Source organism: Amblyomma americanum, chromosome 4 (assembly GCF_052857255.1).
Source record: "Amblyomma americanum isolate KBUSLIRL-KWMA chromosome 4, ASM5285725v1, whole genome shotgun sequence".
In the NCBI taxonomy this organism is placed as follows: Eukaryota; Metazoa; Arthropoda; class Arachnida; order Ixodida; family Ixodidae; genus Amblyomma; species Amblyomma americanum.
The window spans coordinates 216,066,199-216,089,024 of NC_135500.1; the positions used below are offsets into that span (position 1 = coordinate 216,066,199).

At 49.1% G+C, this 22,826-nt stretch overlaps 1 protein-coding gene across 1 annotated transcript; it reads left to right on the plus strand.

The window, feature by feature from the left end:
- Positions 1-381: 381 nt before the first annotated feature.
- LOC144130017 (putative glutamate receptor) lies at positions 382-19,007 on the plus strand. Its single transcript, XM_077664060.1, has 8 exons — positions 382-390; positions 3,978-4,078; positions 6,782-6,866; positions 8,137-8,295; positions 10,750-10,906; positions 15,184-15,401; positions 16,014-16,300; positions 18,784-19,007. The coding sequence occupies exons 1-8, from the start codon at positions 382-384 to the stop codon at positions 19,004-19,006; spliced, it is 1,239 nt and encodes a 412-aa protein (XP_077520186.1). The 3' UTR covers position 19,007.
- Positions 19,008-22,826: the final 3,819 nt, after the last annotated feature.

A 22,826-nucleotide genomic window follows, 5' to 3' on the forward strand; every position in this document is an offset into this window, starting at 1 on the left:
CCTCACTATTGTCCTAATGCAGAGTGCAGAGTGCAAAACTAGTGCAGTGACACTAGTGCAGAGTGTCAAAATTTGTTTTATTCAATGCCTAGCGCATAAATAAACGGCAGGAACGCTTTCTACACGTTTACTACTAACCATATATGCAATACAGTGGCAAACTATTTCTCTTTATAGGCCGCACGTGGCCAACGCGAGCTCGTGTACTTCAACAAATTACAAGTTGGAAGCATCGACCACTGCTATTATTCGCAGAAACTGGAAACGCGCCTACAAGCCTTGAAAACCCGCGCTCAACACCTATCCCCGACGCCACTCCCCGACCTTTTGCCTACCACGAGCTCGCTAGCGACTGCAGCGCCACCTCGTTTGTTTACAAACATGCAGGAGGTCTATGGACCTCCTCGTAATCGAAACCGGTCGTCCCTCGACGTTGCTTGAGCGTAGCGCACAGAGAAGGCCTCGTTCTCAAGTTCAGGATCACACAGGACACTGCAAAGTGACTTCGGGAGAGTTGCCATTTTTGTTCTCGTTCCCAGCAAGCGTTAGAACTACGCCGAAACGCAACCGCTCTGTCAGCAAGCACGAGACAACCCTCACTAAGCTCTGCCAGGCTCTTTCCCCTTTTATACTACTGCCTAGTTCCTTACAGTAGTCAAGCAGCACTCAGAACGCGTCCACAAATTGGAAAATTGCACTAGAAAGCACATAATCACTTTGAAACACTAAACAAAAGCAATATGTTAAAAATCCTGCCTCAGGAAGAAAACATCAGTAACAAACAACTTTGAGGCGGATTCCCACGTTAGGGGCTTCGACTTAAGCCATCGGCGTTACCGTTGAGACTCCCCTTTATGTAACGCACCTCAAAGGAATATTGTTGCAAAGCGAGGCTCCAGCGCAGGAGGCGGCCATTTTTGGGAGAGATGGTCTGCAGCCATTGGAGAGGGCAGTGATCCGTCTCAATGATAAACCTCGAGCCGGCTAGGTAGCATGACAATTTCTGAACGGCCCACACGAGACACGCACACTCTTTCTCGGTGGCGCTGTACGCCTGCTCACGGCAGGTCAGCTTACGACTAGCATAAAGGACGGGGTGTTCCACTTCTCCATTTTCCCGTTGGCACAGTACAACGCCCATGCCTCGCTCACTAGCATCGCACTGAACAACGAACCCTTTTGTGTAGTCTGGCGATCGTAGCACAGGCTGGCTTGTTAGGGCGCTCTTTAGGGCGCTAAAAGCTCTTTCCTTTGTCTCGCTCCAGACGACTGTTTGGGGCTCTGTTTTTCTTAGAGCATCCGTCAGGGGAGCCGCGATATCGGAGTACCTGGGGATGTACCTCTGATAGTAGCCGGCGACACCTAAGAACGACCGAATATCGGTCTTCGTGCGCGGTTGCGGGAAGTCTCGCACAGCGGCCACCTTTATTTCAGAGGGGCGGCGACGACCCTGTCCAATCACGTGACCGAGGTAGACAACCTCGGCCTGTGCTAATTGGCACTTGGGAGCCTTGACTGTCAAGCCCGCTTCGCGCAGGCGGGTTAGCACTGCCCGCAAGTGTGCCATATGCTCAGACCAGGATGCGGAGAATATCGCTACGTCGTCTAAATACGGTAAAGCGAATTCTTCCTGTCCCCGCAACACTTTGTCCATGAGGCTTGAAAAGCAGTATGGCGCGTTCTTCAAACCAAAACTCAAAACTTTAGGACGGAATGTTCCCATTGGTGAAATGAACGCCGCATACCTACTAGCCTCTTCTGTAAGTGGAACCTGCCAATAACCCCTGACAAGATCTAGGGTGGAAATAAACTGAGCGCTACTAACTTTCTCAAGGCGCTCCTCGATGTTAGGGATCGGATAAATTTGATCCTTAGTGATGGAATTAAGCCTGCGGTAGTCGACGCAAGGACGAGGTTCCTTGCCCGGTACCTCAACTAAAATCAAAGGGGAGGTATAATCACTCTCACCCGCCTCAATAACACCGAGCTGTAGCATTTTCTTTACCTCAGCCTCCATAATATCGCGCTGGCGGGGTGACACCCGGTACGCCTTGGATCGTACTGGCTCTGGGGAGGTAAGTTCAATTTCATGAGTAAGGACAGAAGTCCTATCAGGCCTCTCAGAGAACTGACCTTGAAACTCTTGTAAGAGTTGGTGTAGTTCGGTTTTCTGCTCAGCCGACAGCGGTGCATTAATGATTAAGTCACTAATGACCTGATCAGTGTCTTCCCTGTTCTTCACTGAGCCTATTCCCGGAAGCTCGACCGGAAGCTCTTCTAACTTTCCCGTGTCGGGCATTTCCTCTCCAGTACCTGGTGCCTTCAACGCTACAGGCTCAATTTTATTCAGTTCGGACGTGCTCTGAATATCAGCTTGCTGCGCCTCTGACCCTTTTTCATTGTTCGACAACGTCGGCCCCGCAACTACCGCCTTTGCAGCGAGCTCCCGAACTCTCGATCTGGTTAAGGCCTGAACGCTAGCCTCACCAAACAAAAGCCCCTTCTCGCACAGGAGGTGATCGGACCTGTTCGAAAATAGGTACCGGTACTGGGGGGGCAGCATAGATGACACTACGGCCTCCGTCTCGAGTGCTCCGAAAGATCCTTCAATAAGCACTTTTGCTACGGGCAGACACACGCTGTGAGCTTCCACGGCTTGCTTGATCCATGCGCACTCGCCCGTGAACATATCGGGTTCTACGTAAGAGGGGTGAACCGTCCATTGTAGCTGCGGAATCACGAAGCACTCGGCACTCTTTCCCGTTCACGAGGAAGTCTCGCATGTAAGGCTCGAGAAGCTTCATGTTCTCGTCAGTGCTACATAATGACAAACACACGACTTCTCTTTTTGTTTCTGGACACTGCGCCGAAAAGTGACCCGGCTTCTGGCACGTATAACACACGCGCGCTTGCCTCCTCTCGAACCGCTTTCTGCGTTCGGCTTCGGCTGCCGCTGTCTCCTTACGTTCGGTCGGACTGCTTTCACTCGCATCCGCACTACGTGTGTCCCCCCTTGCTCTCCAGGGTGTGAACTTCGGCCTCTCAGACTTGGAGCCAAATTCCCCCTTTTGACCGTCCTTAGCTCCGCGAGCCCGACGCGTCACAAACTTCTCGGCTAGCTCGGCGGCTTTAGCCACTGTACTAACGTCTGGCCTATCCAAGACCCAGTACCGCACGTTCTCAGGTAACCGACTATAAAACTGTTCCAGCCCGAAACACTGCAGAATTTTCTCGTGGTCACCAAACGCTTTCTCTTCTTTGAGCCACTCCTGCATGTCTGACATAAGCCTGTAGGCAAACTCTGTATATGACTCATTTCTGCCTTTTTCATTTTCCCGAAACTTCCGACGGAACGCCTCCGCTGACAGCCTGTACTTTTTTAGCAGACTTGATTTAACTTGGTCGAAATCCTCTGCCTCCTCTCTCTTCAAGCGAGCGACTACGTCGGCCGCTTCGGCGGGTAACAAAGTGAGCAAGCGCTGTGGCCACGTTTCCCGAGAGAACCCCTGCTTCTCGCACGTTCGCTCAAAGTTAACCAGGAACAAACCAATGTCCTCTCCAAGCTTAAACGGCCGCATCAGGTCAGTCATTTTGAACGATACCCGTTCTCCTGCACCGTGTGCCTGACTTCCATTACGAGCGCGTTCCATCTCTACCTCGAGACGCTTCATTTCCAAAGCGTGTTGACGGTCGCGCTCGTCTTTTTGCTCTTTACGTTCGCGCTCCTCTTTTTGCTCCCTCTCCTCAATGGTCTCAAGGCATTCCGACAGCTCGTCATCCTCAGCCTCCAACTCAAGAATAGCCCAGCACGCCGCCGGCATCACCCGCATTGTGTTGCCGTTTCCCTGGACAAGACCACTGACTCAGCTGTAAGCTCTGGAGTAGCTCGGTCATTTTTCAGCAGGGCGGTGAAGACGGCACCCCATCGTTCGAGCCACGCGGTAGCTGATGCACATTTCGCGCGCGTCTTTTTTCAGTGGCCCCCCTATCAGATGGGTGTGCGGCGGAACGGCGAGTTGCATCTGGAAGGCCCCGGAGGAAATGCGCTTGAAGCAGTCGCCACCAACATGAACTTCACGTTAGTATTCTTTCAGCATGAAGATGCCTGTGACGTCTTTCCGAGAATTTCGAATACGTACGGGTACAACAGGCCACATGTGGCCAGGCTGAGGCCAGCTAGCCATGTGTTTGGGCATACTTTGAGCTCATGAAACCACTTGAGTTCCTCAGTATGAACAGGATCGTTCTACTTGCACTCTTACTCATAAAAGAGCCTCATGTCACGGCCTGGAGAATGGTAGGATACATTTGATGCTCAGATGTGATCTCGATTTAGTTTCAGGTTAATCTGAATTCAAGAGGGCCGAAGCTCACCGATTTCCTCTGCATGAGGCGTCGCGCATCTTTCCCAGTGCTGTAAGCAGCTGCTGGCATAGACTGTAAACCATCGCCAGGTTGCTCGGTTGACGCCGTCACTAACCGGCTGCATCTGATTCTGCGCCTCTGATTGGCTCAGTTACGTGGCCTGTAACTGGACATATAACAAAGTGAAGCGCATTACTTGACGGAAATTTTTGAATGGGCGCTATAAATTTAGGAGAGTGTCGGTGAGCCTTCGTGCCGCATGAGGCATCGAATAAATGGGCAGCGCTAAACGGCCGATGCAGTTAGTGTCACCACGCGAGAACTGCGTTACTTAAACCGTCAATTAACCTCCCGCGCTTCAGCAGTTTGCCGGCGCCGATAAGCAAACAGCCCGTCGAAATGTTTCGTTTTTTCATCATCGCTTGACGCAAACCGACGCCTGTGATGTGGGAAGTGGAACAATGCATATATTGATTGACTCTTCAGTGAAACCAGGATTATTAAAAGAAGATTCTGATGAATATTGAAGGTGAAGTGTTGGAGGTCAGATTGAAAAAATTCTGAGGAAACTTATGCCTACTTACGTAAAGGAATGCGAAAGTATGTGCTTTGAGGAAAGGAAATGTTTTTGAGCAAAGGAAAGGGCGCAGTAACACTCAAATCTAGACACCTCGGTGAGCACCTCAATCGCGCCTTAAAGCATGCAACTGAAGGTGCATATATCATTGGTCCGCATCCCTGCCGAAGCTAGCTTCCAACTTTACTAAAACATGTAAGCTATATGCAAAGAGAAATGATATGACACCACAATGCTGCTCGACGAACGGTTGCTCAAAATTTCGGTGACTGTATTTGGTAATAATGCCACTACATGAGGTCAACCAGTGAGGACATCGCTGGGATTTCGTCTGCACCTGCGATATTTGTTGCACAAACCAGCGCCGTCGCTTCGGAGGACGCTCTTTCCACCATTTCTCCTCTCTCTCTTGTGCACGTGGCAGTGATTGTGAGTCAGCTCGGGTGTGACGTAAACACACTCTAAATTTTGCGTTATCTGTAACGTTTCAACGAAGGGTACTGCGCGCACAGACAAGGGCGGGAGGTTAACTCAACAAGCGTCCTTCTCGTCCTTGTCTGTGTGTTAATGGGTGCGGAACACCCCAAAGCGACTCAGGCTATGAGGGACGCCGTAGTGTAGGGCTCCGGTAATTTCGACCGCCTGGGGGTTGTTTAACGTGCACTGATATCGCACAGGACATGAGCCTCTAGCATTCCGCCTCCATCGAAATTCGACCGCCGCGGCGGGGATCGAGCCCGCGTCTTTCGGGTTAGCAACCGAGCGCCATAACCACTGAGCTACCGCGGCGGCTTGCGCAGTGACCTTTGTTGAAATGTCTGAATGATTCGCCCAACAACGCTCTCTCTTGTCGCATCATCTCGCACGCCGGCGGCAGGTTCGATTCCCACCTAGATCCCAATTTTCTTTTGTTATTTTTATTATGTCTCATGACTTACATCATGACGTCGCATTCTAGTGACGTCGCAGGGGACCAACTTCCGGCGCCACATTTTGCGGACACTTTCGGCGTCAACAAAGCCATCTAATGTTTTTGGCATTAAAAACTAGGTCGCCCTCACACCGGTGGGCAGGCTGCGATGACGTCACAAGTTAACGCGATCTCTTTCGACCAATCATTTAAGTGCCACCTGTCACGGTGGGCAGGCTGCGATGGCGTCACGAGGTCACATGACGCGATGTCTTCCGACCAAATCAACGAATTTCGTGGCACCGAACATTGGTGGAGTTTCGATGTCAGTGCACGTTAAAGAACCCCAGGTGGTCGACATTTCCGGAGCCCTTCACTACGGCGTCCCTCATAGCCTGAGTCGTTTTGGGACGCCAAATATCATAAGCCATAAACCAAACCATTGGTGGAGCTTGGTCTGACGACAACTCTAATAAAAGTAAAAACAAACTTTAGTTATAAACCCACCAACTTTTCGCCCCGCTCTGCGATCGGAAGGGACAGTGATAGCCGTGCACCCCAGGCCATTTTGACCACTTACCCTCAGGCCCGGCTCAGACCGTTCTTGATCACGTGACTTCAAGTGTCGCATTCTTATTCGACAGCAAAAATAACTGTATAAAATTTATTGCCGACAGGTGGCGCCATTGGCATGAGCGAACTTCTACAACTTTCAGTGTGAACAGGATACAGTCACCGAGTTCTGTGCGCCCTAGCACCGCTTCTCATTAAACACGAATAATCGCTGACTTCACTGTGAATACCCATTTTTGAAACCGCAAGAATGGAGGTGCCTCACGGAGACAAGCCCACTGTTCGGCTCGAGACAGCGTTCTGTCCGTGCTTTCAATGCCTCTGTGAACATACTGTCTTGTTCGTCTCTCTCGCAGCTACACTCTGACGGAGGCAATCAACTACGGCGTGCGCCAGCCCAATGGGTCGTGGACAGGGATGATCGGTTTCATCACGAGAGGGGTAAGACCGAGCTGGGATGCGGAACGGCTGTACTTTCCATTAAAGCGAAACAAAATCTGCACGAAGTAATGGTTCGGGAGGGAACGAATATGCTTGAAAAGCAGCCAGCTGGAGCGTATAGTCGTTCCTGAAAATGCTGCACGAAGCGCTTTCGCGGGTTTCAATGATCGCAAGGATGTAGAAGAAGTATCGCAAGAGCCTCTTGGAGGTTTTTTGGCAGCTCCGACAAGAGCGAACGACATGTAAATGAATCCTCACTAAAAAACTGCACGTTGGTCAGCAAATGATCTTATGGCTGAGATGCTGGCGAGTTGCAAGTAATGCTTGCGAACAGAGGGGGGCGTTATCTCCGGAGTGTGAATGAAAGGTGGGAGCACTCTTCTCCGCCCTCTTAATAATGCAAGCTCCATATGAAACACGCTTATCAGCCCATCTTCATCAATCTCAAACCACGCATATTTCTGCCATCGCCACTCTGGAAAATATTTCTGCCGCACCAGAGGTATGCGTGTGTATCTCTGCGAATTCGAAGTCGGGGACCGGCTGACACCATTCTTAGCTGCGACAGCAAAAAGTTATGCCAGGCAAGGGGTAGCAGAGTTTCAGGCCCATAGGTTGTTACCTTAGCAAGGGAAGGAATACTGTCGTTGGTAGCCCTGTTACGAAGGAGAAGAATGAATAAGATGCCCGCAGCTCTGTATTGCATTGCAAGTTCCATCATAGAACGAGTAGATGAGTAGATCATAAAATGAGTTGTTTCGGCGCGGACATGCCGCTTGTTTAAGTCGTTGATGAAGAGAACAAAAATGCTTGAAAGGCATCCAGCTAGAGCGTACAGTCGTTTCTGAAAATGCTGCACGAAGAGTTTTCGCGGGTTTCGAGTGCGGGTCGCGTGCCTTCTATACGACATGGTGATTAAAGAGGAAAGAGGGGTTTGCATTTTATTACGACTTTTTACCTCAGTTACGTGTCCACGTATACTTATGTCTTTTAATTGCAGTTTTTCTAGACAAAATGCAGCGCGCTCCAACAGGTCTACTTCAATTTCGTTTAGTACTTTGTCTTAAGAAAGTGGATAATACAGTAAGTTAAATTCTTCCTTTAAAGACGTCCTATTATTTATACCTTGCGAATTCTTGGCAACGGCCCCGCAGTTTCCTAGAATTAACCATCTAAGTTGAAGGGGAATTTTGTTTCATCCATCCGGGCCCGACTCATGCACTGCCTTATCCGCCAACGCTTCACACTGGGGGAGTCGTATTTCACGCAGGAGGCCGACGCTGCCATTTCACTCATGACCATCAATCACGAACGGCACGGGGTGGTCCGCTATGGTCCCTGCCTGGACGCCATCGCTTTCACCATCCTCTCAAGCTCGCCTCCGCCTCGCTTCGATGCATTCGACTACATCCGCGCCTTTGACATCGAGGTATGAGCTTGAACGGCAGGCTGAATCACAGACAAGGTTTATGTATGGCGCCATGTCTTAATCTCGTTTCGAGGAGTGCCGCGCGCAGCTCATGACCAGGGGCATATCCAGAAATTTTGTTCGAGGGGGCTCATGTTGCAGCCCGGCCTCCTCCTTATAGAATTTGTAGAGGGATCAAATAAATTAATCATAATTGCATTTCCATTGCTGTTGCGTATTAGATGCTGCAAACAAATTCTTGAACGCTACGCGCTGCCAAGACAAGTAAAATATGTATTTTTCATAAAAGAACATAATTTTGTCCCAAAACTGTGGCAGAAATAACTGATATCAATGCTTCCATTTTATTGTCTATTTAGTAAGTTATGAAAATGTCTCATGAATTTTAGAATTATATCATTTGGAAAGTAGCAATGTAGTGCATGTCCCTGATATGAATAATCAAGTTGAGGACAAATATTTTAACGAGTCTTTGTCATTCAAGAACCTTGTTTACAATTTTGTACGTATGCAATGGCCAGGAAAAAATCTCAGTGACGCTGTCCTTCGTTCCAATGTACTGCGCGGGCGCAGCTGTCACCGGTCGAGTATTGTAAGTAATTGCACCGACATTGTAGTCGCAACAGAGAGCACATATAAAAAGCAGGAGTTCTGCAAAATATGTATTAGAAATGCGAAGCTACACTGGAATATCACAAGAGCGAAGATACAGTTTGAGAAAGGGCAGAAAAGCGTCGCTGGAAACAAAGTTCACTGCATGTATACGCAGAACACGGCAAGAAGATATTTAAACATACGTACATTTTCTAATAAATCTCCATACATAATTAAAATTCCTCTACATAATATGTCAAAGAAGCCAAATAAACATGTTGCGCAATCACAGATAGTAACATTTACGCATAGAAAGACAGACTATCCTGCCAGAATAAAACTATGATCGCAGAAATCGTGATCTGCATTTGGGCCATGCTGCGGTCACTACAGTACCATATGGATAGAATAATAGAGGAAGAATTCAGAAATCAATGCAAAAATGTGTATTTTCGCTGCCTGCAAAGTGGCAGCAATCATTCTGCACAGAAAATAAAGAAGGGTTAGCAACAGCCTGAAGCTCTATCACATTTACACAAAGCGGAAACGCCTTGTGAAACCATTCATGTTGTTCAGGAAGGTCCACGGTGCGGGCATAGCCATGACGTGAGCTGCTGCGACAGCCAGTTATATTCTGCACCTGAGGAATAAATGATTTCCGCCCAAGCACACAGAAGCGGAACGAGAAATAATTTGGGGTGAAAGGATCCGTAGCTGTAGTTCAACTGTCTCACAGTTGGTGACAGCCAGCTATAAAGAGTGAACCAAGGACCGTGGATCACGTATACGAGCACTTCGTAACATGCTTGAGCCCGCCCCTTCAGCATTTGTTCAATGGCAAAAGCGTTACGACATATATTTTCACGTTGCATGCGACGATGTCAAGTGGGATGGCAGGAAGGCAGGTGTAATTATAAGCTTCGAAAGCAAACTTTTTGTTTGTTAGTTGCGCTCCATTTAACACCGGTATAGCCGATGTGTCATGTGCAGTGCAGACAGCACAAATGCAAATAAAGTTGTTGTTTATGCTCAGAAAAAGGTACCGCCCTCATATTACTGCGCAAAGAATTTTGCAGCATATTGATAAAAGAAATATCAGAGTATCGGCTGCCAGAGTCGCAGGAGACCTGCTTTAAGGTCAGTCAGTGCGAAAGGTAACCTAAAGGCATAATGCATAATATGGGAAAGCTATGGAATAAGTTTCAGTTTTGCAATTGATTTATTGCATGCACAAAACTGTGTGCGTAGTGTTAATGATTTTGGACCACCACAAGTTGCCTTTATTTTTCACAGATCAACGAAACAGAACGTCCTGAATATTGGGCATTCGCGTTTAAAAAAAAATAGTAATGCTAATGCACAAAATTTGTTTTTACACGCAGGTAAGGCGACCAGACGGACACAAGGCGAGAGCATAATTGTCGCCATCAGTTTCCTAATTAAATAACACAAATGATCAACTTTACAGGCACTGCTGTTATCACGAATTTTGATATTGTAAACTTCCGCATTCCTAGAATATTTAATTCGCTAGGGTTATCTCAACGCCCCCGCGTTCTGATATGTCGCTTCCAGGTGTCAAACTCAGTCCGTGTAATTACGCATACAAGGCGGTGGCAGACGGTGCGAAATTGCTTCCCGCTGTGACACAGTTGTCGCATATTTGTGCGCCAATGTAACAACCAGCTAGAGCCTTATAGACACGCGAATCAATAGCGTTTCATCGCAGTCGATTTGTTGCTGAATCTGTTTAGAGACGCCAGCAGTCGTTGTTGTCGGCCTCTGTTGAAATGGCGTGTATACCCACGGCGGGGGATTGACCAGGTTACGTAAGCCGTTGCCCCCCCCCCCCCCCCCCAGGTGTGGCTCCTGATCGTCGTCTTCCTTGTCATCATCTCCTGTCTGCTGGCTGTGGGCGAATGGATGCCATCATCTGCGCATTGCAGGAAGACTGGGCAACTTTTTCGGAAAGCCTACGCCTTCGGCTGGGACCTGCTGGGCCTTCTGCTCTCCGAAAGTAATATAAGTATTAGACCCATGTCCGAGGCTACTCTATACCAGGGCACGTAAACGGGCGGAGAGAGAGGGGGGGGGGTAATCAGGAATTTCCCGCAGTCGGACTCTACAAGCTCGCTCACTGATCAGCGTTCGATCTCTGACTGAGGCGTTCACATTGCATGGCGCTAGCGGCTAATGCGAAGGTTTACGGGCAAGGCGTGTTTGTCGTCGTCGTATAGGCGCCAAAAGATAACAGCAAATTTAGCTCACTTCGCCAGATGCGAAGTATGCGGGCTAGCACGTCGCGTTTCATTTCTTTTTCGGTTCGAGGCTGTCTTTTCTCAAGGTCAGGCAAAGGCAGGCGAAATCGGTGATCGGGAACCTTAGTGGTAGCGCACTATGGAACTTTGGGACCGCTTAGCGCTTAGAGGGCACTCGAAAGCGGCGTGTTCTCGATCCATTGCGCACAGATGAAGGTAGGTAGGTAAAAACTTTATTGGTGAACCAAGTAAGGGAAGGCGGTAGGGAAGGTTTGGTTGGTTTGGTTTTTAATCCCGGTTGGCGGCCATCAGTCCATGATTTCTGGCGACCTCTGCCCATTCCACCAGCCTCTTATGTGAGGCCGGCTCTGAGCTGGAGACCGCGATCTCCCAACCTGCTAGGTCTGTGAGGTTCCAGCGAGAGGGGGGTTGGAGTTCTCGGCATATGAATAGTATGTGTTTGAAGTTAGCTCTCGGAGCCCCACAGAGAGAGCATTCGGGCTTGTATTGAACCGGGTGTGTTAGTGCCAGATAGGCCGGTGAAGGAAACGTTCTGGACTGGAGTTGTCTCCATATAGTCTGTTGTTCATTCGTGAGGGTGTGGTGTGGTGGCGGATATGTGAGCCTTTCCTCTCTATACCGTAGCGTGATTTCATTGTAGGTGATTAGTCTGTCCCGCGCGCAATACCTCTCGAGTGTTTGGCCTGCTCGGTTGACGTACGCTCGAGCAATAGAGTGCGCCTCCTCGTTTCCGGGGTTGCCTGCGTGGGCTGGCACCCAAACTAGTTGAATTGATCTGGGGTCGTGGGAGCTTGATTGGAGAGTTTTGTAGGTGGCAGAATGGACCTGTCCCTTTGCGAAATTCCTGATTGCGGTTTTGGAGTCGCTCATTATGAGTGTGGCAGTGGAAGATGCTATGGCCGCCTCTTCCGCTTCGAGGGCGGTGGTTGCCCTTATCGAGCCCGAAGCCTTGCGTTTGAGGTCGTCTCACACCACGCTTAGGGCGTAGGCTGGGTTGCATGGATATTCTTCCGCGTCTACGTAGACTTCAGCTTCGTTGTCCGCGTGTTTTTTATACAGGGCTTTGGTGCGTGTTTCGCGCCATTCCCGGTATTGGGTTAGGTGTACGTTCTTGGTAGTGGGTGAACGATTAGCTTTTCCTTGATTTGTTTAGGAATGCTATGGGTGTTGTCCGGAGGGGGACCGGTTGGTTGAATATTTAATGCGGCTAGAATGTGTCTGCCCGTGTTTGTGGAGGATAGTCTGTCCAACTGTGCTGTGCGGTGGGCTTCAGTCAGTTCTTGTAGAGTGTTGTGGACCCCCATGCTGAGGAGTCTGTTGTTTGAGGTCCCTTGTGGGAGATTTAGGGCCGATTTGTAGGCCTGTCTAATTAGCGAGTTTACTCTGTCTGTTTCTGCTTTTGTGAGGTGAAGATAGGGGAGTGAATATACCATTCTGCTAATCACGAATGCTTGCATTAACCACTTGAGGTCGTGTTCTCGCATGCCTCGGTGCTTGTTTGCTATTCTTTTGATTAGCTTGATGGTTTGATGTGTCATGACCGCGAGTTTGGAGACGGTCTCTGTATTGAGGCCGTTGCTTTGGATGAACATTCCCAGAATGCGGAGTTTCGGCACCTCCGGTACTGGGAGGCCGTCGACCTTCACAGATGAAAGTTGATGAAGAGGACGACATGCAATGCACAGTGCGAGAGAGTGTCAGTTAAGCACGAGATGTGTTAGGTTATGGCGATAGCACCAACGATGTGTGCAGTATAAAGCGCCACCTGTGCAATACTCCCGAGGCTATTGACCATTGTTTTATTCTGTGCAGTGATGCTATGTTCTTCTTGGAGATATTAGAGTGAACGCTTAAGAAGGACATTTAAATCACGCCCTACAGTATCAGTTTTCTGCCTCTTGATAAAAACTATGTTGTGCCTATTGTGTTGAGACTATGTAGTCTCTGGAAGAGCCGTATGATGAACCACCACGCCGAATCACCACGGTAATCGAAGTCTTTGTTACGTGGCAGTGCGCTTTGGTGCGGGGAGTACATGGTGCCGTGGAAAAGCCGCTTAGCTGGCTCTCCCATATAGATGCATGTGTGTGCCTCCCAGAATTTTGATGCTTGGGATGGTGGGGGCGTGCGGGGGAATGGCGGGCTCATATTATGCAGCCCGGTGTTTTGTAGCTAGAGCATATTCCAATTTTCCTTTTCGACAGTTTAACTATGCAACAAAGAAAAAAGTTGCGGCGATAGCATAGTGCTCTCGTCCTGTGGTCTGCGAAGCTTATTTTTTTTACACCGCCGCGGGTTTGAAGCCCAATTGCAGCGATGTTTATTACTTTTATTTCTGCAGGCCTGTGTAGATAGGCTTCAGAGAAGAACAAGACAACTGGTTTTTTCTATGCTGGAAGTCTTAGTGCTAGCACACTAAAAGAGTCTGCGCAGTCAAGAGTGACAGGGTGGGCCCATCGCACGAGCACCAGCGCAGCATACAAACAAACAAGAACGCAGTCACGTGACCACCCCGTACAGACAACACCGTGTCTTGCGTTAACTTTCCCAAAACAAATGGAGCGAAGGCTTTTGGAAAGGGAACGGCTGTGCTAGAAGTCATTCCGCGTCCGTGCTGCCGGGGGGCGGGAGGGGAGGAGGGAATGTGGCAAGGGAGAGGGGGATTATTATCTGTTGTGTAATCACCATTCAATTTTTCAACGAAGTGGAGCGAAGCGCGCCAGAGAAATTTCACCAGGTGCAAATCGAGTGTGAAATCTGGCCCATGTCCATCGCATGTCCCACAGGACTGCAGTTTTACAGCGACAACTGATGAAGGCCCGTTCCCTGGGTTGAGCGTCGGCGTTATAGCAGTAGTAGTAGTAGTAGTCGGCGTAACCGGAGGGTAGCAACCGTGGTAGTTACCGTTGAAGGAGGAGGATGCTGGCAATGGCGTCACTAATGATGTCTCTGGAACGTACCATGGGAACGCATCACGCTGAGTGGTTCGAGCCAAGTGATGTCACATGGGACAGCTTAGTTCCTCTCCCTCGTAACTTCTCTCACTGCTGGACAGCCTCCCTAAACACAAGCATAGACTTCGTCTTCCAGAATCAGGCATTGGCCTAACACCTCGTACACACCACTTATTAGATTCCAAGGCTTCCTTCATTACTATCAAGGACTGGGAGAGAAGTGCTTCTTGAGAAGAGAGCATGCGGGAAAAATAAAAAGAGTGGTCTATAACTGTACATATACATGCTACTCTCAAACTCTCAATACATCGCAAAATAAAAATACCTCAACAGCTGTCGCTGAATCTCGCGTTACACGTTGGTAACCGTCCTGCAAGCTTTTTCTGAAGTAGTCCGTGAAGCTGTCTTTCAAGTTTTAGACACAAGGCTAATTTTTGGTGTTTATGCTATAAAGGATAGTACGAATGACCAGATCGCGACAAATCCGAAGTCTCGCACCACCTTCACATGTCTCTAGACCCACTAGCCTTGACGAATCACGTTCATCGCAAGAAACACGGGTGCATTGCTATATGTAGGTACAGGCGATTTAAATGTGCTACCGAATCTTGTACAAACTCCTGAGCCTAAAGAAGTATTTCTGTGTAACAGGCCAACGGTACAATAGCAAACATTTCAGGCGTAAAGAGCGGTGCACAGAAATAAACAACAAAAATAACAGGTAACTCCAATAAATTATTTTTCTACTCACTAAGGACGACGTTTTTCACTAGCGTTCAAGCGATAGAACCAGTGAACTTGTGCACCACTGACTGAGCAGAGCTCTTCTCGTTCTGAAGACTCAACCATGAGCGCCATAAGAATCTCGCCAATAAATAAGTGCTAGGCATTGAGGGTCGCGGAGCGGCTAAATATTCCACGGATCAGTCGTGTTCGAAGGACCAGTTGTTGTGAGAGAGCTTAAAGGAGCTGAAAATTTGCGAGTTGAATACACACTGAGTACACACCGACGTCGCAACTGTGGTATGACGCGGCTTCATCGCTAACGTGCACTGTTTCAGGCTGTCCAAGACGCTACGGCCGCGTGTCCCAGCAGGTGCTACTCGCCGTGTGGTTGATGACTGTCGTCGTGCTGGCCAACTCGTTCGCCAGCCTACTGAAGTCTCAGCAAGCTGTGGCGAACTTCGAACCGGATGTGGACAGCATAGAAGACGTTGCCGAGAGACCATACCTCACACCTGTCATCCCGACGGGAACATACTATGAAATATTTGCAGAGGTACAATGAGAAGTAACTGCTATAATAATGCATGACGGGCTAAAGCGCCACATTGTGCGGTGCGCAAAGGAGGCGCGCGCGGCGGTATAGAAAGCTCTGTGGTCTTCACGCGTCCTACCTTTGGAGCAGTTGCTGTAGCGCGGTTCTATTTACGCCAGCAAACCTGGGCGCATTGTTTGGCGCTGAGCCTCGTTGTAGGATGAGCCTCAAGAGAGGAGGGAAGCCGCTAAGGACCATTGTTTGGTCAGTGTAATAGTAGAGTACGGACGTTCGTGGTCATGATGAAAAAAATGAGAAAAGCAGCAAAGGCAAACAGAGAGGAAAAGCCTACGATTTTATTGGCTTTCTTTTCGCTAATTTTTTTCTATGCCTTTAACACCAAGACGCGCCATGCTAAGTCGTGCCCTTCCACATCGAGCGTCAGCATAGGCGATGATGTCACTGTCAGTGACATCTGGGTTTCTCAGCTCTGTATCCCGCAGGGCTTTCGAACTTCGGAAGGGCATGCTTTTCACGCTGCTGCACTACCCATAACACCAATGCTTAAATATGAAACGCTTTTAACGTTCTTTTTCTCGGGTCTGACCATTTTCATGTCCTTGCGGCACGCAGCACACCAACTCGGAGGCGGTGAAAAATGTGTGGGCGCTGTCGCGCCATCGAAAGGCCATGTTCCCGATGCACGAGATCTTTTCGGACTCAAGGCTGGCCAAGGTTGCTGAGCGCCGAGCAGTGATCATCACCGATCACGGCTCCATACTCGTCAACATGGCCGCCTACTGCGAGCGCCACAACGTGCGCACTTTCGTCGTGGCCAGGCACCCGCTCGAGCAGTCTCCGTTTGGCTACGCCTTTTCCCCTCTCCTCGACGGAGAGATCTTTCGGAAAATATACGTCAGGCGAGTGCTGTCGCTAAGCTTTGTTTGGGAGTTACAAATACTTTGTGGTTTATGCGGTTGAACGTCCCAAAGCCACTCACGCTATGAGGGACGCCGTGGTGGAGGTCTCTGGATGGTTTCGGCCACCTCGTGGTCTTCAACGTGCACCGACATCGCACAGTACACGGGCCTCGCGCATTTTGCCTCCATCGAAATGCTTCCGCCGCAGCCGAGATGGAACCCGCGTCTTTCGGGTTACCAGCCGAGTACCATGCATGACCGCTGAGCCGCTGCCGCGTCCGGGGATGGTGAATCTCAGAACGGCAAAGGAAGTTATGTAAGCTAGAAACCATACCGAATTGGCTGCCCTGTTCTGCGGGAAGAAGAATGAAGGGGTGAAAAGATGGGAAGGAGCGATGGGAACAGGAACACTGATAAAGGGAATGCACAGGACGATTCGTATGGCGTCTATGTACACAGCCCCGAGGTCTGTTGACTAAACAGCAGCGGCCGCAAAATAGCTTCGCGCACTATCGAACACCAACGGTACGGTCAAGTATATATCTTTGCCTCCGAAAGCGGTGAAGTTACTAGATGGCGTAAGGGTCGTGCGTATGACGACCACCGGAGATGTAGGCAGTTGCTCGATAGTTTCTCCACGCTATCGAGCAAACTACAAACGCTGTGCACGTAAGGGAGCGCAGCCACTTTCTTCTTTTCACAGGTCGTCTGTGCGCCGCCGCGGTGGCTCAGTGGTTATGGCGCTCAGCTGCTGACCCGAAAGACGTGGGTTCGATCCCGGCCGCGGCGGTCGAATTTCGATGGAGGCGAAATTCTAGAGGCCCGTGTACTGTGCGATGTCAGTGCACGTAAAAGAACCCCAGGTGGGCGAAATTTCCGGAGCCCTCCACTACGGCGTCTCTCATAGCCTGAGTCGCTTTGGGACGTTAAACCCTCATAGACCAAACCAGGTCGTCTGTGCGTTTCCTTCACGAGCGGTAAGGCTCTCTGCTACCGAGACCTGAAGTGGAACAGGGTAGCCAGCGGCGCATTACCACTTCACTTGTTAGTGGAAACTACGAGGCATGCAATGGTGGCAAGATTTTGTCACAGCGTTTTTGAAGCATAGTGCAATCACCCACACTTTACGAGCTTAGAGGTGGCGGATCGAAAAGCTAAGAGGGGCTTATAATACTGCTGCTAGCCCCAGCAAACGTGGTTGTCGGTAAGTGGAAAGTTAATGTCAAGAAAGCGGATTTCCCCGTCAGGTGGCGGTTCATAGTTTAGTTTTAGTGAGCTGAGATTATTCTGGAAGGCTGCTAATATTTTGCTAGCTTCCTGTTGAAGGGAGTTTCGATCTCGGTCAATAAACACTAAAAAAATCAACAAATCTATCGAAACCTTAAAAACATTTCAGCCCTCAAAGTGACGCAGGAGCGCTCTGTCATGGTAGCTTAGAAACAAATAACTAAACACAGGTGCTATGCAGAAGCCAATACACACACCTTCCTTTTGTAGGATGGGTTCGTTATTCCAGGTTATAAAGGTGTTTTTTAGATAAAATTGTAAAAGTTCTAAAGAGCTCCCGCAAGAGACTCCTGCATCATTTTGGAAGGTGACAACACCGAAGTGGTCAATGCTGCCCTGAACATATTGTAGCAGATGTTGGCTACATCGCACCAAAATACATGCGCGTTCGAGAAGCTTGCATGCAAAGCAACCTCTCCAGTGCGCGTAACTCGTCGAAATAGCCAGAATTTGTTGGGTCACAGCGCCGAGGGTAACGGTGTTTTCGAAATTCTAAAACTGATATGGATTTTATTTAAGGTGGGCTGCGCGCATATTAAAAACCCTGAAGCCTAACAGTAATAGTTAAATGGTAACTATTTAGTATTAGTTAACCAGCCTGCTAATTACGTCTTAACTGTATTCTGATGTACTAAACCGCTGACAATACTATGCCGAAAAAAGTGCGCTTCTAACTCAAAAAGCTGAGTTCTAAAAATTATGCAAAGTCTTAGGTGAAACACCCTGTATATGAATTGCAAGAAAACTAAGCAGCAGATTGGCATTCTAGCGACACACTGCGGTACGATTTTGACTTTGCTACATGCTCAGATTTCATTTCATTTCATTTATTTTCTGTGCTCAGGGGGAGATGAGAGAAGCTGCATATCAGGAGCTCGAAAAGGGGCGCGCAGTCAACAAAGACCACAGCGCACTTGCCACAAAGATTCGTGCGCTAGTGCAAGATCGCTTGCGGCTGCATGACTATTGTCATTTCTGCGAATCGGTTTACTGGAAACATTGCGCTTTGTTCACGCTCCTGAACATAGTTCCGCGCAAACCTTCCGCGCAAACCCCGCAGATGCTTTCCCGGCCACGTGATGGCGGTAATGATTTTGTGTACCATTGCAAGGTCAGGCATCCTGTCTGTAGTTTGTGCAGCACACTCACTTAATGAAGACATTCGCACGGTGACGTAAGCCGCGGGATCGTCGCAGGTTCCAGCAGCTCTACGAAAGCGGTCTGTTCACCAAGTGGATGGACGACAGCCAGGGTCACTGGCAGCGCTGCATCCAGTCGGACGACACCCTGGTGAAAAGCATCCGCCTCGAAGACGTCGTGCCGTTCTTTATGCTCTGGGGATTCATGTGCTGCCTTGCCTTTTGCGCCTTCCTGGCCGAGCTGGCGCGCGCCAGGATGCTGTACGTCCAACGACGCTGACCACACCTGTGAGGGCACCCTTGTCTCGCTTTCTGATGGACCTACGATACGAGCACTTAACGAGATCATTCATGTATCAGAGCTCCACACAAGTAGTTGTAGGTCACACTGCATATGCAACACGTTCCCGCAATATTTTAAGTGTGCGTTCTGTGTTTGATGCATGCACCGAATCACACTTGTATAAGGCGCATCAGTGGGCATTACGGAGCGAATGACTCTCAACAGCATACGCAGCTGCGCCTGCGTGACTCGCATATCTACACGGCAGAACTTGCACATAAGCATAGTCCGTGAAACCTAGACGCTACGCCCATATGCTCCTCTCTTCTCTGTGTAGCAGCCCTCCCAGCCGATTGCTATTGGGGTCTTATATCCTGCGCCCGGCAATACGTGTCACGTGCGTACATACCTGGACCTATTAGGGAGTAGCTACTCACCTGAGTGCAGCCAAATGACTGCAAAAGAAAGCTATGCAGCTTTCTCATGAGTTATTACAACCAAATTGAAATTTACCCTCCACTGGGAGTTTCTCTTCAATACATCAAACTAATATGTATACTTAATTTCTTCGCTCAAATATTTGCGGAAGCTGTACTTACAGGCGTAAATAAAGTTTCAGTATACTGTCTCCGGGCTCGTTTAGTAAAGTTGCTGTTTTTGCCGCTGCCTTTTCAGGGTCAATAGCTTCGCGCCGCAACTTGGTTTCGGATGCCTATAGACATTTTGGTGAGGTTGTGTCGGGGTGACATATCCCGACGGCACTGTACAGAAGGAAGATTGTAATCGACTGTCATGACAGCAGTCATTGCTGATACCAGATCTCAGTTTGATTGTTAAAGCCTCCCAATATTTTCACTTGTAAGCAAATTAACTCCGTCTTTATGACGCTGTCATTGCCTTCAGTGACCACACTCGTATTTCCTTAAATACCCTTATATTGGGGGTATTACATAAAGACTGAATTGACATATGCAAGAAATCATCATTTTAATGATTAAAGGTGCGATATGAGCTTGTCTAGGAAGCCCGAAAGCAGTTGATAGCTGCGATACACCCAGTTTAATTAAAGCAACGTGAAGCACGAGCTAACCTGCCATTACGTAATTAAACTTCGTTACTCTGGCCATAAAAAAAGAACAAAGCGTCGTGGAGAATGCGGCAAAGAACTGATTAGAAATTTAGAAGCCGAGTCACGAGTGGTGGAGGAGGAAAGTACCTCAACAGGGCTGGAAACAGCAGAACGGATCGAAACAGAGTTAAGCAGTGCAATCATAAACAGAACAGGAGATAATAGAAGGAAAAACAGAGAATAGCAGGAAATATTAGCATATTAGTGCAAAAAAAAAAACACAACAGAATAGGATTCGCAATCTCACAGTAAATGGCCGCGGAGAACAGTTCAGAACTCGAGAAAACATTGTACAGTAAATCGTACGAGATAAATTGACCGAAAAGAGCAGAATTGCATAGAACGGAGCCAACTTGAACTTAACGCAGCCAGCATCCTCGACAAATGGAGAAGTTGCCCGCGTCGCCACGGATTTCTAGCTCGATGGCTCCTTCAGGCGCTTGCCATCGTCACATCTTGTGTGCGTGGTACAACCCTGCCACCTGTGTCCAGCTTTAACACGATCTTATTTATCCACGTCCACGTACAGCGGCAACCGCTTGGAAACAACAGACATGGGGAAACGGACATAGTCAACGTACATTGGGCAACGGCCATGGGAAAATGCGCATGAGAAAACGGAAAGAGCAAAGGTCAAGGGCTATGGTCTTGTAACAGGCTAACGTTCTTGGGGCAGCGGACATGGGAAAACGGGCTTGGGGCAATGACCAGGGGCAACGAACATGGGGAAATTTACACTGCGCAGCGAACACATGGGGCAACGGACATAGAGTGGGAGGCCGAACCAACTGCTTAGAGTCGGCGACAACACTTTGTTATGGCGGTGGTATAGAAAATAAGGTTTTGCCGCAATTTCTAACAAACAGTTCGTGATATACGAAATAGAAAAATACAAAAATAATTCACGCAATTCTAATAGTGTATACGTGTTCCGTGGCCTGCGGTGGCAGACGCGATACGGCGTCGAGGCAGACGTGAAGTTATGACCCCGTGGCAGCAGACGTGACCGGAAGGAGGGATGCCCCGGCTGACCTGGAGGCCGGTGGGCAACGTGTCTTCATCTGCGATGTTCTACAGCGGCCACGGGTAGGAAACAGGCCCACCTCTCCGCATTCTGTGTTCATTCGCTTAATGGACCGCTGTCACTGCTCTCTCCCCCTCTGTACAGCATGGGTCGCGCAAGCACGCCGCATACTACGTGGGTTTCAATTTCGATCACGGTCTGGTCGAGTGTGCGTCGTTGCCCGTGCCGAAATTCGCACTTAATGACCGCTCCCCTGCCAAGCGTACGGTTTTTCGGAGGCTCGTCACGTTTCATTCGGCACATTATGGACTCTACAGCGTCTGGAGTGCCTATGGTCAGTGCGCGGACACTTGTGCTGTCGGACTGGGTCCCGTGCCTGCCGAGTAGCCCGGGCTTAATAAGAGGGTGTGGCACGATCGACACACACATTGCTTGACAGCGTTAGCGAGGAACGCCTTTCGGTGCGGACGTTACGCCCGTTGACATCGACACAGAGGGAAAAGTAAACGCCGTGTCCTTTCGTAACAGGGCGGAATTCACTTCGGATTCGCCATATCTGCCAACTACTGCCAGCGCCCGAAAAACTGCACACTGAAACATCCCTTTAAATTTTCGTCCACTCGGCAAACTAATAGAAATTACTTATTTTTGATACATCGGACATACTTCGTTTGTAAGGCACGAGGTCGCAGAGTTCGGCTTCAGTATGGCAGCCATGTTTCGATTAGGGACGATGTACCTAGATTTCTGAGCACGTTGGTGAGTGAAATTCATTAATGAAACTCGATTAAGGCGTTCCTCAAGTATCTTTTCATGCACTGAAAGTCAGCACGCCCTGCTACTACGTTACATACTTCTGATAATTAAGATTCCGCTGATGCCATGCAACCCATGCCTCTTGCATGAAGTGTCATGTAACTACCTCTTCTTTCGATCATGTGACGCGAAAAACACAATGCTATTTACTTCTGATTTCCGCCCCCCCCCCCCCCCCCTGTCTATTTATTCGCCCAAAAAAAAGAACAGAACAACTAAATATGGAATCGACAGAGCACCTCACTAAGTAAAGAAACAATGAACGAAACATCTAAAGAAGTAAATAAAACGAGCCTGGAGGAGCCGAGGAGAGTTGTCGTGCGTATCAATGCGCGCATGCTAAACAACCACCGGCCCAGATAGGACTGCTTATCCCGCAGTAATCGGTGTGGGCAGCGAATAGCCTTGGCAAAAGGACAGGAACTATGGTCGTGACGTGTCTTTGCAGGAACCTGCGTCAAGCATCTCCGTTATATATACGGACGTGACACGCCAGAGGTGTGGAAGGCACAAGGGAGAAGGAAAGCAAAAAGATGACATTTTTCTTTTTCTTCTCCTGACGTCAAATGCTGAGTTTCTTTCCCTCCTCCATCTCTGACGACCTCGCATTTTCTCGCAACCCATCGGGCGTGGCTTCACTCTAATCTCGGGTGTGTGTGTGTGTGTGGGGGGGGGGGGGGGGGGAATGGGCGCCGCAAGTGCGTCAAATGTTGGCGTTCTGGAACAGGGCGTTCTTAACTCACGCCGATCGCCGCCGCCTTAGCGCTGTCCAGAGCGCAAAAGATAGCAGTAAAAAGAGAAGATAACATAAGAATGGGGCGAGCAAAGAGGGAGTGGAAAGCGAGAGC